General features: G+C 35.4%; 1 protein-coding gene and 1 long non-coding RNA gene across 2 annotated transcripts; both read left to right on the top strand.

Annotated features, from left to right (window-relative positions):
* The first annotated feature begins 206 nt into the window (after window positions 1–206).
* Window positions 207–3,438, top strand: LOC139152334 (uncharacterized). The gene is made up of 3 exons (XR_011556599.1): window positions 207–296; window positions 2,889–3,084; window positions 3,284–3,438. It is a non-coding gene; the product is annotated as an uncharacterized lncRNA (long non-coding RNA).
* Window positions 3,439–3,801: 363 nt separating this feature from the next.
* On the top strand, window positions 3,802–17,840 carry LOC139152228 (solute carrier family 23 member 1-like). Its single transcript, XM_070725368.1, has 6 exons — window positions 3,802–4,048; window positions 4,354–4,448; window positions 12,193–12,349; window positions 15,283–15,533; window positions 16,031–16,160; window positions 17,665–17,840. The coding sequence occupies exons 1-6, from the start codon at window positions 3,802–3,804 to the stop codon at window positions 17,838–17,840; spliced, it is 1,056 nt and encodes a 351-aa protein (XP_070581469.1).
* Window positions 17,841–19,626: the final 1,786 nt, after the last annotated feature.

Here is a 19,626-nt window from a genome sequence, read left to right as displayed (position 1 = left end):
TTTGTGTGGATGCAAACTAGTCGATTTTGAGCGTTCTAAAAAAAGGGCTGTGGCTACAAGGTATGATTGTTTCAATGATGCTCATTAAAACGTTGCAAACAAGAATTCGATTGCAGCTAGCCTATTGGCACTTGCCCTTAGAAAACGCTCCTAGATAGATTAACCACGTTCCCTTTAATCGTTTACGTTTTGTGTTTTTTTTTTCAGAAATAAGTGCACGGTTTTGATTGTGTTCGTCGCTTTTAATACCGAGAAGACTAAAAAAACCTTTGAGAGTGGACACTGATGTTTTAAACGTAAGTATACATACAAACAATGCGAGGTAATTTGTGGCAGCGTTTCCCCTTCGCTTTTCACTTCCTATTTTTGTTGTCGTATGCCTTGGCAAGTTCAGATTGTTTTAGCATGCAAAATATATGGAAATTGGAAAACTTGTCCAATTGGATCGTTTTAATGTCATCGGCCCAATTGTTGTAATTGTGATGTGCCAATGAAAAAAATAAAAGTCAGATGATTTTAATTTTGTCAGGCGTGCTATAAAGTGTCTACTTAAAAATTGCGTTTATATTGTACACTTTTGTTCTTTTTTGCAATTATCCTCACGCCACTTGGCTATTGTAAAAACAACAGACCTTCTGTTTTGAATATATACGATCTTACTACTACTGCACCCAGATGCAAGCTAATGCCTTTTTGAACAAAATATACATCATGCCATGTCAATATTCAAAAGGTCGATTGCAGCTAGCCTATTGACACTATATATAGATGTAAAATATCCATGCGCGCACTGCTATTTTGACTTTCGTTAAAATCTGTTTGATGCTGGTCGATAATGGTAAAATTGTTTGAAAATGCACTGCATGTAACTAAATGTCATATAGCATCATTGCGTGACATGGATTTATGTGCCCTCGCAGCAGGAGACCATTTGCCCTCCTGGCGTCGGGCAAATTGTCACCTGCGCTCGGGCACATAAACCCATGTATTCAGGCAACAGTATATAATACTATATGTGTAAAATTTCAAATAGATAATTGACAGGAAACATTGTTGGTGTATAATGTTTATAATTCAAGGACAAGGTTAAACCTTGAGTTACATATCCTCGAGCTCGTTTCTCAGTTATGGCATGAAATGTGTACACTGTTAATGACTGATTAATACTGATACTTTTATCACACAATAAACAAATTCTCTGATTCCGTTCAATACCTTGTTGCCAAACTATTGCAATGTATAAGACGTATGAGGAACAGCATGAAAGAATAGGCATTTGTAGAAGTGGGACGGTTTTAACAGAAAAAACTATTTTTCTTGTTCTAGAGAGATCTCTAATTCCTTGAAGCATGCAGCCTTATCAATCGTACAACCTCGCTGCGCCATTCACTGTACTCAAGATTTAAAACATTGAATAAAAATATTCCTTAAACTTAATCATTTTCCATGTGTTGTCGTTCCGATACTTCAAGCAAGTTTATAAAATAAAATGGGTTCTTAACATTATTTACCATGTAAGTTAAGATTTTACATTTGACTTTTCGGTATCGTATAACATATCGTAACATTTTTGTGAGCATATATTTTAAGGAATTTTCAAGAGCCAGGTCCGATATTTAATAAATCTTTTAGCTGTAAAAGGGCATATCAGATACCCAGTACATTCTCTCAGGGCAGCAACCTTTAGCGCATTAGTAGAAACACACAAAAAGTATTGACTCTTTCCCTTTTTCATATCAATGGAAACCCAACACTGCTACAACATACGTTTAAACAAAAGACTTGAAGCGTAAAATATCTTACAAATACATAAAAGGTAAACATGCCAGCCAAGAAAAACCTTTGTAGTTTGCAATACCAAACATGTAGTGGCAACAGACTTCGAAGCCTGCATTAAATAATAAGAACAAGATATTTGTAATATGATACATTTATCCTTACGTCATAAAATACCATTTTTTAACTGTAGAAGAATATCAACCTGCCTTAAAGACAATTACGTTCGTCTCCGTTCGATTTAACTTCCAAATGCTATTTTCACAATGCATTTAGTTAGCGCTGCCACGGTATCGGAGAAAAGTATTAACATCATCTGCAAAAAAACAAACACAGCAACTGCACTATCTGAAATAGGTTTAACGCCACGAGCCAATATTATGAAGTTCACATGACTAAAGATTATAAACACGATTGGAACTTATTCGGCATGATTGGATCTTCATATTATTCAAATTTCTCAAAAGCGTTAGGTGCCCAATAGCTGAATGTTGTAATATAAGAAATTACTCATAAAAGCAAGTGTATAACTTACAAGAAAAGGGGATAAGCTTCCTTTTGCAGATTTAACCCACATTACTTTACCATCCAATTATCCTAAAGTAGTTCCAATCGTGTTTATAGTACAAAGTATTCAATATATGAACCCATGAGACTCAACCATAAAATCACAATGACTTTACTCGCAGTACTCACTGTTTCGCCTTGAACTTTGACCTGGCCATGTAACTACAATGGCCAAAAAAAGCGACATTTCACTGAATGGACGAAGGCGAAACCCCCTTTCGTCCTGTTTCCAGAAATCCAATTTCCCAGCTTTCGTCTTATTTGCGTGTCTTAACGAGACACGTTTCTTTTGAAAGAATTAATAATTCTTGTCCCAACTGAAATAAGCTGTCGATGAAAAATATCGTATGAAACAAAGATTTTAAACCTGGTGCGTGTATTAATGTCGAATACGAAGCCATTTCATAAACCTTCAGAACAAGCAACTTTATTACACATAGAGAACATGAAATTTGAACATGTATTCATTTCATATTTTCTCAGGGATCACAATCAACAAACGAGCGACCGTGTGTAGATAATTGATGTTAAAATTTATCGCCCAGATACTAGATCCTGTGCATAGACATGGACACTGACAAAGTTCAGAGCGTACAGTTGGAAATTAACAGCATTCAAACTGAGATCGTCGAAGATGATAGTCCTGGGCAACATGACAGCGACCAGCACGGTGGATCTAAATTGAAATACAGCATAGATGATATACCACCATGGTATGCGTGCTTATTATTCGGACTTCAGGTAAGGAACGCTGACTAATATGTGTCAGAATAAAGTTTTTTACTGTTCGGCATAGAAATCATGAACGTTCGTCTTCCACGTAGGCCTACTCGCTATTCACTACTCACTATGATGGCGTACCTTGCACTCATGTAAACTTTGTAGTGTTGTTTTGATGTACGGTGCTGTTTCTTGATCCTGTTTTCTTTACCGTTTTCAGCAACATCTCACCATGTTCAGCAGTGCGTTAGTGTTTCCTTTCATCATGGCCAACATGTACTGTGTGCCGGACGACGAGAGGAGTACTGTAATTGCCCAACTTTTCAGTTCTATAGTCCTGATCGAATCTGTGGGAACTTTCTTGGAGAGCACATTTGGCACAAGGTTTGTCATCTTATAACAACAATGCCTTGGGAGTCAGTGTAAGTGATTGCCCCTGACAATGAGGTCACTATTTCATCGCCCTCCTCTTCAATTAAAAGGTTTATGTTACAAAATTGTGGGAAACGTGACTGCGATAAAGCCAGCCGTTTTCGAAAAAAAGACAGCGATTAGTCTAAGTAATACAACTTAATATCCGAATGCCTATGGAATATTTCAATGTCCGGGATTTGACCAGTCATCTTGGACCAATACATGATGATGATGACGATGATGATGCTGATGTTGATGATGATGATGATGATGATGATGATGATAATGATGAAAATGATAATGATGATAATTATGATGCTGAAAATGAGTAGTAGTAGTAGTAGTAGTAGTAGTAGTAGTAGTAGTAGTAGTAGTAGTAGTAGTAGTGGTGGTGGTGGTAGTGGTGGTGGTGGTGGTGGTGATGGTGGTGATGGCTGTTGTTATGGTGGTGGTGGTGCTGCTGCTGCTGCTGTTGCTGTTGTTGTTGTTGTTGTTGTTGTTGTTGTTGTTGTTGTTGTTGTTGTTATTTTCTGCTGCAAAATTATGTTAAGCCACGGTCCGAGGGACTGTGGTTAAGCAAGTGTGTAAACTTATTTCATTGTTTCGAAAAAGTGATATCAGATATTATAGCCCAAACATGGGACTATGCGTCTGACGGTGGGTGACCATTTGCCCGACGTAAGGAGAGCAAATGGTCTCCTGCCTCGAGGATACATACTCCCTTGTTTGCTATAATGGTTCTATTATATGCCTCTCTTACATAGTCAATTTAGATGATGCACAGAGTTCAAAGCGGACGTTTCCTCAATGCGCACACAAAAATGTTATCATGAAATTGATAGATTTGCCCCATACAAATGTTGTATTTTTGTCCAGGTTACCCATCATTCAAGGAATCGCAATTCCTTTATATGTACCAGCAAGTGTCATCATGTCTACGCAACCATGGAAGTGCCCAGATCCTGAAACAGGTACTTTGGTCGGTTAGTTGGTTGGTTTGTTGTTCAGGTGGTTGCTTTGTTGGTTGATAGATTGATTGACCAACTGACTGACTGGCTAATAGGTAGTCTGGGTTACCCAGACTATTCTGCGGATTCTGTTCCTGCCACCCGGACTGTCGGACGTACGGACGGATTGGTGGACCGACAGACAGACAGACAGACAGACAGACAGACAGACAGAGAAAATTCAGCAAATTATCGATCGTACTCACAACGCACGGCACCCGATCACCTAGCGAAGGCATCACAGTCAAAACCGCTAATCAAAATCCGCCTCCAAAAGACAGAAGGACTGACATTGGCGGTGATGGTGGTGATGGACTGACATTGGCAAAGACAGCGACTGTGACTGACACATACGCAGACAGGGATGCACATAGCGACAGATAAGCAGACAGGCAGAACACATATAAAAAGAAACATAAACGAACATGGACACAACCAGAAAGACATGCAGCCATCCGTCAACATTAATATCTGTGTTTTACTATTTTAGATTATCTGACTTTGGGAGACATCTGGTCTCATATCTCTGAGTCGTCGTCATCATCACGTTTGCTACAATCATAGTTGAGTCAAACAAAAACTTCAGCATGTGCCAATATCTGCATGGTGCATGTAGCATTTTCAAACTTTTCTGGATTCTAGGAAGCTTATTTATGTCCATGTACTTTTTTTCAGAACTTGTCTTTAACAACACAGTGAATTCTACTTTAGAATATAGGATAACTTATAGTGACAGAATCAGGGAGGTAAGATAAGATCTTAAAGTTTGTCAATCTACATGTGACTTTTAGCCAAAAGCTTCCTTTCCAAAGGCGCTAATGTAAACAATACAACAATTTGTGTAAGTGCTCTATTTAGTAAAGAAATGCAGCTGCATTTTGTGTTATGAAACTCAAAAATTAGCATGGCGAGAATGTAATCAAATATGGATTAGAAAATAATATGCCTGATACGTATTGGTAAATCTTCACCACATTTTTAATCTTGTATAATGTTTTTCAGTCGTTTAAGTGATGTTGTTTGACGTAATAACTCTTAACTAGATTCAAGGGGCAACACTGGTTGCAGCATGTTTCCAAATGCTACTGGGATTATCCGGTGTGATGGGCTTCTTCATTCGCTACGTCGGACCACTGACAGTGGCTCCAACTATCACTTTAATTGGTCTGTCTATCTATCCTGTCAGTCTGACTAATATAAAGAGCCACTGGGGAATAGCTTTTCTGTGAGTATACATTCCTTCCTTCGCTTGTCCTTTATATGTTAGCATCAAAACTAATTGAAACATGTTTTCATATTTATTTACTGTACAGTCACAGTCTCGGCGATAACAGTTTGCCGATGCAACTTTTTGATGACGCACGTTCAAACTTTACTGGACGGCATAACAAATATTTTGCCACCGCATACGTTGAGTGCCTATTGTACCTGACTTGAAAAAAGGCCTTTCCTAACGTGGTTTCATGGCAGATATTATAGCAAATCATAATTCACCTCGTATCGCTGTGCTGATGTAATGAAGCGCTTTCAGTGAATATTTTACAATAAATATTGTTTTGCTGAGCTGATTGGGTTCCAGCTTCTATCCACAACTACGAAGCTGTCTTGATCTTGGTTGCATTAGGAAGAAAGACTAAATCATAGTTTAATTATGTAGTTTAAAGTAAATGACAGTGCGCAACTTTCCTTGAGATCTGCATCAGTAACGTGCCTTTTTAACATCAATCACAGCTCTATGGCTCTCACAACAATTTTCTCCCAGTACTTGTGCAAAGTCAAAGTACCTTACCCAAGGTGCACGTGCAAAACCCTAAGGAAATGTTTCGTAGACGGCGCCAAGATCTTCGGACTTTTTCCTGTAAGTTAAAATTAAGTTGTTTCATTTTTTCAACACCATTAACAAAGAAGGCATATATTATTTCTAGAAAACTAATATATATTAAAAGAAGAAGAAGTACCAAGCCATAAGCAAGATCATGGTCATATTAGTCCGTGGGCTAGAGGGGGTCTACGTGCACCCCCCCCACAGGATAACAAACCTGTATTTTTCAGAACCCTTGGGATCCCTAGAATACGAAATGGAATTTTAACAGGAAAAATATAGGGACGCAATAGCTGTTATGGTCATGTTTTGAAGGGTACCGCAAAATCACGATTTTCCAAGCCAAATGCATTTTCGTCAAATCTGTCTTCTTGTAAGTCATGTGCTGAGCTCATTTTTTAACATAACCTCACTTGTTTGGTATCATTAGAAAGGGAATTTATTCTTCTTTAAGATGACATATTGCATTATGCAATATCTTCTACAGTTTTTGTCAAATATAACCAAAACTTACCCCTAACCCCAAAATTTAACATTGCAAATTACAGTAAAACTCAATTCTACCAATTTTTTAGCTGGGCATAATAAAAATGCATTGCTTTGTCTGAAATCTGTTTTATTTGATACAGGGACATGTCAGAAATATGAAATAGACTTTTAACAGAAAAAATATTGGGAATCTACAGCTGTAACAGTCATATTTTGAAGGGTACCGCAAAATAACAGTGTTGCAGATTTGCATGCATTTTTGTTAAAACTGTCTTCTTATAAGTTATCTGCTGAGCTTGTTTTTGAATATAACCTGACTTGTTAGGTATCATTAGAAAGATAATTTACTAATCTTTGAAATGACATATTGTAACATGCAATATCGTGTGTAGTTTTCATGATATGTAACCAAAACTTACCCCATACCCCAAAGTTTACATTGAAAATTTCAGTCATAGCTAAAACCAAATTCTACCATTTTTTTAAGCTTGACACAAAAAATCTGGCCGTTTTTGCTATGAAATCTATTTTATTTGGTACAGAGACATGTCAGAAATATGAAATAGACTTTTAACAGAAAAAATATTGGGAATCTACAGCTGTAACAGTCATATTTTGAAGGGTACCGCAAAGTAACAGTGTTGCAGATTTGCATGCATTTTTGTTAATTTGTCTTCCTATAAGTTATCTGCTGAGCTAGTTTTTGAATATAACCTGGCTTGTTAGGTATCATTAGAAAGATAATTTACTAATCTTTAGAATGACATATTGTAACATGCAATATCGTGTGTAGTTTTCATGATATGTAACCAAAACTTACCCCATACCCCAAAGTTTACATTGAAAATTTCAGTAATAGCTAAAACCAAATTCTACCATTTTTTTAGCTTGACACAAAAAAATGGCCGTTTTTGCTATTAAATCTGTTTTATTTGGTACAGAGATATATCAGAAACATGAAATAGACTTTTAACAGAAAAAATATTGGGAATCTACAGCTGTAACAGTCATATTTTGAAGGGTACCGCAAAATCATAGTGTAGCAGATTTGCATGCATTTTTGTTAAAACTGTCTTCTTATAAGTTATCTGCTGAGCTTGTTTTTGGATATAACCTGGCTTGTTAGGTATCATTAGAAAGATAATTTACTAATCTTTAGAATGATATATTGTAACATGCAATATCGTGTGTAGTTTTCATGATATATAACCAAAACTTACCCCATACCCCAAAGTTTACATTGAAAAATGCAGTCATAGCTAAAACCAAATTCTACCATTTTTTTAGCTTGACATAACAAATAAGGCAATGCTTTATATGAAATCTTTTTATTTGGTACTGAGGAATGTCAGAAATATGAAATAAACTTTTAACAGAAAATATATTGGGACTCTACAGCTGTAACAGTCATATTTTGAAGGGTCTCGCAAAATCACAGTATTGCCAACTCGCTTGCTTTTTTGTTAAATGTGTCTTCTTATAAGTCATCTGCTGAGCTTGATTTTTGACATAACCTGGCTTGTTAGGTATCAATAGAAAGGTAATTTACTAGTCTTTAAAATGAATCGTAATATGCAATGTCTTGTTTAGGTTTAATGAAATAGGACCAAAACTTACCCCATACCCCAAGGTTTACACAGCAAATTACTGCAAATCTGAAACTCTACCTTTTTTTACAATTTATTAACTTTATATACCAAAGGCAATGCTTGTATGCAATCTATGAAATCTGTGATTTTGTTAAAAAAGTATGTCACAAATATGAAACTAACTTTTAACAGGAACATAATATGATTTTGTAGCCTTTTGGATCATATTTGAAAGGGTACCCAGGTATCAGGGCAAATTTGCCGAAACACATACATTTGCAATATATGGGTTCCCCCTCCAAAAATGATCCAAATGGCTACTAAATTGTATCATCTTCCCGTTATAAGTTAATTTTATACTTGTGACATACTTTTCTAACAAATAAATCAGATTTTAAACAAGAATTGCCTTTTGTATTATGTGCAGCAAAAATGGTAGAATTTAAGATAAGCCGTAATTTGCGATTTGAACTTTTTGGGTATGGGGTAAAGTTTGACCATATTCCAGGAAAACTATGAATGACATTGTATATTACAATATGTCATCTTAAAGAAGAATAAATTGCCCTACTAATGATACCTCACAAGCCAGGTTGTGTCACAAAATAAGTTCAGCAGATGACTAACAAGAAGAAGAATTTAACAAAAAAGGTGCCAGTTTGCGGTACTGCGATTTTGCATTTCCTTCAAAATATGGCTGTTACAACCATACAGTCCAAATATTTTTTCTGTTAAAAGTCTATTTCACATTTCTGACATGACCTAGTACCATATACAACAGATTTAATACCGAAACAGAGCTATTTTTATCATGTCTAGCTAAAAATTCACGGAATTTGATCACGTTATCTATGACAGTACTTTCAATATAAACCTTAGGGTATGGGGTACGTTTTGGTCATATTCCATGAAAAATATACAAGATATTGCCTGTTACAATATGTCATTGTAAAGACTATTCAATTACCTTTATCAATGATACTAAACAAACCCAGTTATAATCAATAACAAGCTCAGTAGACGACTTATAAGATGACAGATTTAACAAAAACGCATACGAATCAGAATACTGAGATTTTGCTGTACCCTTAAAAATACAGCTGTTACAGCTATAGAATCCTAATATTTTTTCTGTTAAAAGTTCATTTCATATTTCTGATATGGCAAAATACAAAATAAAACAGATTTCATACAAAAAATTGTCTAATTTTTTATGTCTGCGTAAAAAATTGCTTGAATTTGACAGTAGCTATGACAGTAGTTTTCGATGTAAATTTTGGGGTATGGGGTAAGTTTTGGTCATATTTCATAAAATCTGTACAAGATATTGCATGTTACAATATGTCATTTTAAAGCCTAGTAAATAATCTTACTAATGATATCTAACAAGCCAGGTTATATTCAAAAACAAGCTCAGCAGATAACTTATAGGAAGACAAATTAAACAAAAATGCATGCAAATCTGCAACACTGTTACTTTGCGGTACCCTTCAAAATATGACTGTTACAGCTGTAGATTCCCAATATTGTTTCTGTTAAAAGTCTATTTCATATTTATGACATGTTCCTGTACCAAATAAAATAGATTTCATAGCAAAAACGGCCAGATTTTCTGTGTCAAGCTAAAAAAATGGTAGAATTTGGTTTTAGCTATGACTGAAATTTTCAATGTAAACTTTGGGGTATGGGGTAAGTTTTGGTTACATATCATGAAAACTACACAAGATATTGCATGTTACAGTATGTCATTCTAAAGATTAGTAAATTATCTTTCTAATGATACCTAACAAGCCAGGTTATATTCAAAAACAAGCTCAGCAGATAACTTATAGGAAGACAAATTAAACAAAAATGCATGCAAATCTGCAACACTGTTACTTTGCGGTACCCTTCAAAATATGACTGTTACAGCTGTAGATTCCCAATATTTTTTCTGTTAAAAGTCTATTTCATATTTATGACATGTCCCTGTACCAAATAAAATAGATTTCATAGCAAAAACGGCCAGATTTTCTGTGTCAAGCTAAAAAAATGGTAGAATTTGGTTTTAGCTATGACTGAAATTTTCAATGTAAACTTTGGGGTATGGGGTAAGTTTTGGTTATATATCATGAAAACTACACACGATATTGCATGTTACAATATGTCATTCTAAAGATTAGTAAATTATCTTTCTAATGATACCTAACAAGCCAGGTTATATTCAAAAACAAGCTCAGCAGATAACTTATAGAAAGACAAATTTAACAAAAATGCATGCAAATCTGCTACACTATGATTTTGCGGTACCCTTCAAAATATGACTGTTACAGCTGTAGATTCCCAATATTTTTTCTGTTAAAAGTCTATTTCATGTTTCTGATATATCTCTGTACCAAATAAAATAGATTTCATAGCAAAAACGGCCATATTTTTTGTGTCAAGCTAAAAAAATGGTAGAATTTGGTTTTAGCTATGACTGAAATTTTCAATGTAAACTTTGGGGTATGGGGTAAGTTTGGTTACATATCATGAAAACTACACACGATATTGCATGTTACAATATGTCATTCTAAAGATTAGTAATTATCTTTCTAATGATACCTAACAAGCCGGTTATATTCAAAAACAAGCTCAGCAGATAACTTATAGAAAGACAAATTAAACAAAAATGCATGCAAATCTGCTACACTATGATTTTGCGGTACCCTTCAAAATATGACTGTTACAGCTGTAGATTCCCAATATTTTTTCTGTTAAAAGTCTATTTCATGTTTCTGATATATCTCTGTACCAAATAAAATAGATTTCATAGCAAAAACGGCCATATTTTTGTGTCAAGCTAAAAAAATGGTAGAATTTGGTTTTAGCTATGACTGAAATTTTCAATGTAAACTTTGGGGTATGGGGTAAGTTTTGGTTACTATCATGAAAACTACACACGATATTGCATGTTACAATATGTCATTCTAAAGATTAGTAAATTATCTTTCTAATGATACCTAACAAGCCAGGTTATATTCAAAAACAAGCTCAGCTGATAACTTATAAGAAGACAGTTTTAACAAAAATGCATGCAAATCTGCAACACTGTTATTTTGCGGTACCCTTCAAAATATGACTGTTACAGCTGTAGATTCCCAATATTTTTTCTGTTAAAAGTCTATTTCATATTTCTGACATGTCCCTGTATCAAATAAAACAGATTTCAAAAAAAACAATGCATATTTTATTATGCCCAGCTAAAAAATTGGTAGAATTTGAGTGTTACTGTAATTTGCAATGTTAAATTTTGGGGTTAGGGGTAAGTTTTGGTTATATTTGACAAAAACTGTAGAAGATATTGCATAATGCAATATGTCATCTTAAAGAGGAATAAATTCCCTTTCTAATGATACCAAACAAGTGAGGTTATGTTAAAAAATGAGCTCAGCACATGACTTACAAGAAGACAGATTTGACGAAAATGCATTTGGCTTGGAAAATCGTGATTTTGCGGTACCCTTCAAAACATGACCATAACAGCTATTGCGTCCCTATATTTTTCCTGTTAAAATTCCATTTCGTATTCTAGGGATCCCAAGGGTTCTGAAAAATACAGGTTTGTTATCCTGTGGGGGGGTGCACGTAGACCCCCTCTAGCCCATGGTCATATGTTACGAACTGAAACTCTCGATATGGCAAACACAAACAGCACAGCACAGACGATTTATTAACTAACACTGTTACGTAGAGAATACAATGAAAAATTGCAATACTGTTTCAACCAGTTGGAAAAACGAAATTTCTTCTCTCGTATGCATGTGTTGTTTCAATTATCCGTTGCCAGGTCCTCTTGTCAGTGTTAATCTCGTGGCTTGTCTGCCACATTCTGACCATAACCGATGTCTTCCCCGATGATCCGATGGACCCGGCATTCCAAGCCAGAACTGATCGAAACGCTGAAAGTATTGCTTCGATGCCGTGGATTTGGTTTCCTCTTCCCTGTGAGTGTACAGTGATGTTCACATGCCTCGTAAAAATATATTACAATCTATCAGAAAATAGCATTTTAATGAGCTGAAAATGAAATTGTTTATGCGTGCCTCACATGTTTTAATATTTCATGGCAGATTCTGCAATCAAAGAAAGTCATAAAATTCAATATTACCAATCGGAAGAAAATCATATTCTCTCAATTACCACAGATGACCATGACCTTGACCATGACCATGACCTTGAATAACTAGTTTCAGTTACGGTATGTGCCTGGAAATTGATACTCATACTTTTGCTCAATTTTTCCTCAAGAAGACTTTCAACTATTCTTTTTCAAAATAAAGAATTAATCTCGGGCCACAGTGAAGTTTTGTGTAATGAGAAAACAAAGATAACAGATTTAACGATTTTGGAAATTCAAGGCTACCGTTCCTGTGTATTTGGTAAAAAAATAAAGTATTGATTTTCACAAAAATAAGCCAGTGAAGTCTTATCTAATTCCACTAAGAACTTCAAAATGAACATACACAATTGTAGATTAGGGAAACAATTGTAAATTTCTGAGCTTGCTACGTTAACAAAGAGGATGTACGAAAGGATTCTTGAGTCTTGAAAGTAGTGCTTTTAGGGCCAAGATTCCTTTCAACGACTTTTATTACCATTATTACAACAGTTGCTTGTTTGATTGGTGGTCCTATGTTCGTTTGTTTTCTAAATGCAATAAAAACATTTAATCGCGTGAATCACTTCAAATTGGCGCAGACGTTTATCGATAGGGATGTCCCCCTCGACACAGAACGATTCCTTTGTTTTTTGTATAGAAACAATTTGTGTGTTGTGTGCGATGGGGAAATCTATGTTTTATTGGTCTTATGTGAGTAATGGTGTATTGCGAGGCGGGGTGCTTTCTCCTTACCTTTTTAACATTTACATTGATGATCTAATTCAGAAGCATTGTGACAATAACATTGGCTCTAATATTATTTGTGGTGTATAGCAAATTCTCATTCAAAGTTTTAAGTGTTTACAATATCTCTTCCGTGTACGTACACGTTTACAATATCTCTTCCATGTATGTGCAGATTACGGTAAAGTAAATGATGCACTCTATAATTCTGAGAACACGGAATGTTTGGGTTTTATTGGCAGAAATTGCTGTTTTCCGTATACCTTGCGTTATTGTCAACGGTAATCGGGTAGATTTGTTATTCAGCACATTCACTTGGTCACGATTATTTTTGATCATTTCAGTTGTACACTTCCATTGTGTTTGTGCAATGCTACTATGGACACATCGTCTTAATCAACTTGAACAACAACAACAATAATAATAATACTATAACAATGATAAGAAGAAGAAGAAAAATAATAATAAGAAGAACAATAATAATAATAATAATAATAATAATAATAATAATAATAATTAATATAAGTATTATATAGAAATAATAACATGAATAATAATAGGTTAAATTTCCGTGAAAATTTCACCATTAGAGTATTTTGGGTCGAAAAGACCAAATATATATCGATTTCACTGCCCCATGTTTCCATGGTAACCATTTTAGGGGTTGAAAATTTCGGATTTTCTAATATCCAATGAAAAGTTACTGTGATTGATATGAAAATTATCTAGTGGGGGAGTTCGGGTCAGAGAACACAAAAACCAGACTTATTTTAATGTTTCAAGATGCCATGGTAACTATTTTGGGATTGAAATGTTACTTTTTCGCTAATTCCTATTAAAGAACTATTAATTGATGTAAAAAATGATCATAAGTTTTTTTTTCTGGTTAGCACACCAAAAAAAAATCACACTCATTTTAATGTGAGATGTTTCCATGGCAACCATCCAGGAGTAAAAATTACCAGTTTTTCAAAGATTTCGCCTAAAATCCAGTGATCAACAGAATGTGTTATATCAAAGTGATATTTTGGGTAAGAAAGACCAAATATCCAGTCTAAAAAACCAGCAATCCACAGAATATTATACCAAAGGGTTATTTTGGCTTAGAAAGACAAAATATGATATCCATTTTGCTGCCCTGTGTTTCCATATTAACCTATTTGCATTTAAAATTTCATTTTTTTTACAAATTCCATTAAAAGTAATCCCAGTTACTATGCAAATGCTCTACTAAGTGTATTTATCAGAGCATGAACTCTATAATTGTAATTTCTTTGCCTCCAGATAGGAAGAATAATAAAGATAATGTAAATCGGGGCCATTCTGGTCAAAATTATGTTTTCCATTAATTTTAGTATGTTAGAATTAATTTTATATAGACCAGAAATAATTTATCAAGCATTTTCAATTTTGTTTCATGCGGTCATCCCAAATAAGTGTTATATAGTATAGTACTAACTTATTATGCATTCATTTAATTAAGTTTATGCCTTCAAATTAATTTTATGTGCTAAAATTAATTCTACTAGTAATTTCTACTAGTATCTCAAATTAATTTTATATACCATTATTTATCACAAGCAGTAACAGTAGCGCACAGTTTTTTTTTATTTAAAATAAACAACACCTCTTTTTCAGAATTCCCACAGCTTCAATGAACTGTTATTAGATTTCTATATAATACTTATAGCCCCTAAACTTGTAATAATAATAATAATAATAATAATAATAATAATAATAATAATAAAGGCCAGTATAAGTTCCATATACAATTACATATATATAGTTTACTAGATACTCTTTTCTCAGTCGACTCTATTAGCTGAATTACGTCTTGTGTCTTCATCGAAAACGATAGTCTTATCCGGACTAAGGTCACATGAACAAATACAAGAGGATTGAAAATTCAAATAATTCTGTAATTCGCACCCTAGAGTAGTATGGAAAGGGACAATGTTCCTGCCGATCAGTTTCTTACATTACTGAAATGTGTTCCATGAAAATACACTGAAAGTCCACTCCTTGGTCTTTCAGTCCGATGGGGTCTACCAACAGTCAGCGTTGCGGCTGTGATCGGCTTGTGTGCTGGTTCAGTCGCGTCCGTCATCGAGTCAATGGGCGACTACTTCGCTTGTGCTGCCATATCAGGAGCGCCCTCACCACCGGGCCATGCCATCAACCGGGGTATTTCGATGGAGGGCTTTGCATGTCTACTTGCAGGAATGTGGGGCTCGCTTGGAGTGACGTCATACTCGGCGAACATTGGTGCCATAGCTATCACGAAGGTATTGCAAACAGACGCAAAAATCTGATGTACGACCGACCTTCGTTAATGACTACAAAAACTGTTTTAATGGTGGCTCTTCCCGTAACGGATTTTTTGTTGAAGTTTCAATTGTTCTCAATTAATGCACAACGTAGTATATGATCGATATCTGAGGATAATCCGAAGTACATCTTGAACTATTCTTTGTACCTTTCTTCTGGTAACCTCACATAAGCTGTTTCGTATAGTTGATACGTCAGCAAACTACAGAAAACTCATCTGTGAAATTTAATCTTTCATTTGCCATTTCCTGAATCACAGCTAGGCATAAAGAATATAGCCTTCCTGTGCCTCTAAAGGACAGTCAGAGATTAATATTTTACAGACAGAAGTTTGCAATAGTATCGTTATGGTAACCCTCTTCTTCATTGGAGAAAACAAAGCAATGTTGCTGAACTAAGCGTGTTCATCAGCGTACGAATATTTAAGTTTGTTAACTGTATGTACTCCTGACAGGTTGGCAGCCGACGAGTAATTCAATGGACAAGCGCTCTTCTCTTCGTATTTGCTATCGTTGGAAAAATGGGAGCAGTCGCAGCGTCTTTGCCAACGCCGATAATTGGTGGCGTCGTGTGGGTCTTGTCAGGTATCGCTATACGTCATGAATCTGGGTGCATGTGACGCGTTTTCAATGTTTGTAGCGAGTGATGTCATTACGCAAGTTTTGTTTCACTGTAAAGCCGTATTAAATCATACCAACATGTCTTACTTCGACGTTAAAGCATAAATAATTCACGGACTCCCATGAGATTAATGCGATCCAATGTGAGCCGCCTAATGAACGATCTCCTAAAGTCTTTCAATCATCAAAAACTTATCAAAAACCAGTATATTACTTACCTCGATCGACTGAACTGAAGGCGAAATGATGTGTATATTGTCATAATACTAGGCATGTGAAATCAATGTAATCCGGCGTTTTCGTCAAAACATCTCTGAAAGAATTTTATGTTATTTACCTTGACCTCAACAGTGTTCTGCATCATGGATAACTACGTGCAACGTTTTGTAAACGAATGTCCATTTGCTTATTTACTCATATGTATTAAACTGATCAGTTAGCGTAATGGGTGTCGCTTTCATTAAAAGAACTCTGAAAAGAAATTTAGCCATTTGGGCACCGGTGTTTTTACTCAGCAATCCCCGGGATTTACCACCTGGTATTTGTTCGGAGCTTTCGTATCTAACATTATATTAATATTGTTCCAAAGGCATAATCGTTTCTATCGGTGTCTCGAGTCTTCGCCATACCGACATGACCTCGACGAGGAACCTATTCATTTTCGGAGTCGCTGTTGTCAGCGGAATAATGATACCGGATTATTTGAATTCAGAGCCGGGCATCATTCAGACAGGTAGGTAGCTGCCAATGATGGGATCTACCCCAACAACAAGTTGTCTTCTCAAACAGGTATAGAGGTTATTCCTTATGCTTTCGACCTTTCAAGAGAAAAAAAAACTGCGATTCACTTTCAAGTTATAAATCGGGCCACTTTCTAAAAGCAAACGTTAACGATAATGATATGATAATGATATATTACTATTACCACAGGTCATTGGTCTTTATCTATACGGTGTATCTCCATAATTTATAAAACGAACATGTATATATAAACTATATATAGTAATTTTTATTTTAAAGAATGCGGTGGATCACATTAAATAAGCGATCCAAAGACAGCCCTTTGCATATCCGTTTTATTTTTACACCATGAATCCTTTGAACAAATACGCTTGCGTACATCTCCGCGGTTGTTCATGGGTATTCTTTGACATCATAATTGTAGGAAGTTTAAAGGCAGACCAAGTTCTTGAAATAATATTGAAAACTGGGATGCTAATTGCCGGTGTCGTCGGGTTCGTATTGGACAACACAGTTCCCGGTAAGTGTGTCTGTACGAGTGTCAACGAATTCAGTTGGTCCTAAAAAGAGAGAATAAAGAAAAGTAATTCGACACAATGATGTTCAAACATTACAAAAACCAAACATCGACTAATTCCATATGTTACGGTCACAAATATTTGAGGGTTCCGGTGGCTATCGTTAAGGCAAAAAAGTCAATTAATTTTACAAAATTTCATTGTTGCAGGAACGGCCAAGGAAAGAGGTTTGTTGACGTGGAGGAGAACGGACGACGAGCAGGACACCGGGAGAAAGTTTTCAGCAAAACCATACGATCTGCCCTTCGGTATGTCTCGTGTCCGAGGATGGAAATGGACCCGCTACATTCCCATCTGCCCAACATTTGCGAAAAAGGAAGAGTGATATTTCAGAGTTTTTTAAATGTTGAGATGATACTGCAAAAACTTCAAAAGCAAACGTTCTCAGTCACAAACCTTGCAAAAATCCTGCAGATCCATTATAGTTTAGTTATAACTATTAAATTACCGAGCAATAGAGCTAGAAATATGTGCACTGCCTTTATAATCGCGTAACTTGCATATAGATTAATGTTTATCAAAGAAGTTTATCAAAAGCAATGTTTATTTCCATCATACCTTCGCTTAAGCTAACTTGGAAGTTCCTATGAATTTTCATCTCTGAGTGAAATGTCTACTTATCGAAACCTTCGAATTTGCTTTATATGTACCTTTAATGAGCAACTATCTTCAAAAAGCAAAAGACGTTCAATAATCGAATACTTAAGTGAGGATTGAAATCTACCTGAATCCTACAATAACCCTTATGAGTCATTTTTGAAGAAACAATAAATATTATCTCGTGCGCACGAGATACTGTAAGGTAATATTTACTTTTGAACGTTTAATGCACAGAATGTCAAGTGAGCAAGAAACAATATGTCATTTTACAAACGTACTTTTTGTCATCTTCTAGCTCGCGTCTTTTCATATATGCATGAATTACTTGAAATGGTTTCAGGTATTTTGAGTTTAGTTTATTTTGTGACAATTTATAAACTACCAATTAGGTTTACAATGGCCTTCTCACGTCTTGACTGAAAACTAACGCCACTGACAATGCAGTATGTGAGATCAGTTGATAATTCGTTCTGTATTGTATGAAAGCTAGTATAGGGGACATTCTGTAAAGCAAAGAAATATAATGATCTCGTACGCTCTGAATAATAAATAGTTCGCACGGAATATTAAGTCGTCCGCACGGAATAAGTATTGAAACTTGCATAGCCTACAAACATAGCGGCGACAGTGATAAATTTTGGATCCTGTCGCTGCCCCAGGTACAGGTTGACTGTTGAAATTGGTGTGTCAGCAAAGAAGGAAAATGTATTTGTCTTGGTCACTGACAGTGCAAAAGAGAGGCAGTTGACGCGATTTATTTGCCTCATTGGTATGACATTTCTGCAACACTTAATTTTTCATTCAAATCAAAACACTCCATACATATAAAATACAGACATTTGGGCGTCCTTCTCAAATTACCCGAAATGTAATTCTCGCGTAAAAGTAATAGTTCTGCAGCACTTTGTCTTCCCTTTTCTACACTTGACGTATGTAAAAGAAAGGCAGCTGAATACTTTTGAATCAAGTAATTTTAGTGATAGGACTTTGTCAATTATTTAGGTTTAGTGTGTTGGTCCTTTGTGAAGGATACACAGGTTTCACAGTAATGCAGACTATGCTGATTTCTCCATTTGGCACGCTTTCAAGTAGTTGCAAACAACAGCAGCTGATAATTGTAAGAGTGGCGCAAAAACAAGAGATCATTAAAGAAGTATCATCTATCTATGAACAAACCAAACTAACTTGTAACAAGTGTCTCTGCCTTCCTTTCAGAATACAATTATGAGGACTATTATTTCTCATTAGTCGGACATCACAGTTTATCGTTGGTGGTACTTAAACCAAACACACTCCCTCTCCCTTGGAAAAGTAAAAAGCGAGGAACCGCCGATTGTTTGTCAACCCGTTTTTAATGCACTCCATTATTGTTATCAAAAATTCGTAGAGGCTTGTTTTTGCGTCCACTGCAAATTCAAACACTTTTACTAATAGTACAATTATGCATAGTTGTACCCATCCCTTAGAGGAGAACTATCCCATAGACTGTCCTGTTTATTTAATTAAGTCGC

The sequence above is a fragment of the Ptychodera flava genome, chromosome 15, assembly GCF_041260155.1.
Source record: "Ptychodera flava strain L36383 chromosome 15, AS_Pfla_20210202, whole genome shotgun sequence".
Taxonomy (NCBI): Eukaryota; Metazoa; Hemichordata; class Enteropneusta; family Ptychoderidae; genus Ptychodera; species Ptychodera flava.
This window is presented reverse-complemented; position numbering and strand designations above follow the sequence as displayed.

Coding starts and splice junctions, on each gene's coding strand:
- LOC139152228 (XM_070725368.1), top strand. CDS start 3,802: ATGAGTAGTAGTAGTAGTAGTAGTAGTAGTAGTAGTAGTAGTAGTAGT. Junction 15,534..16,030: donor GTGCCATAGCTATCACGAAG/GTATTGCAAACA, acceptor TACTCCTGACAG/GTTGGCAGCCGACGAGTAAT. Junction 16,161..17,664: donor CGTCGTGTGGGTCTTGTCAG/GTATCGCTATAC, acceptor TCATTGTTGCAG/GAACGGCCAAGGAAAGAGGT.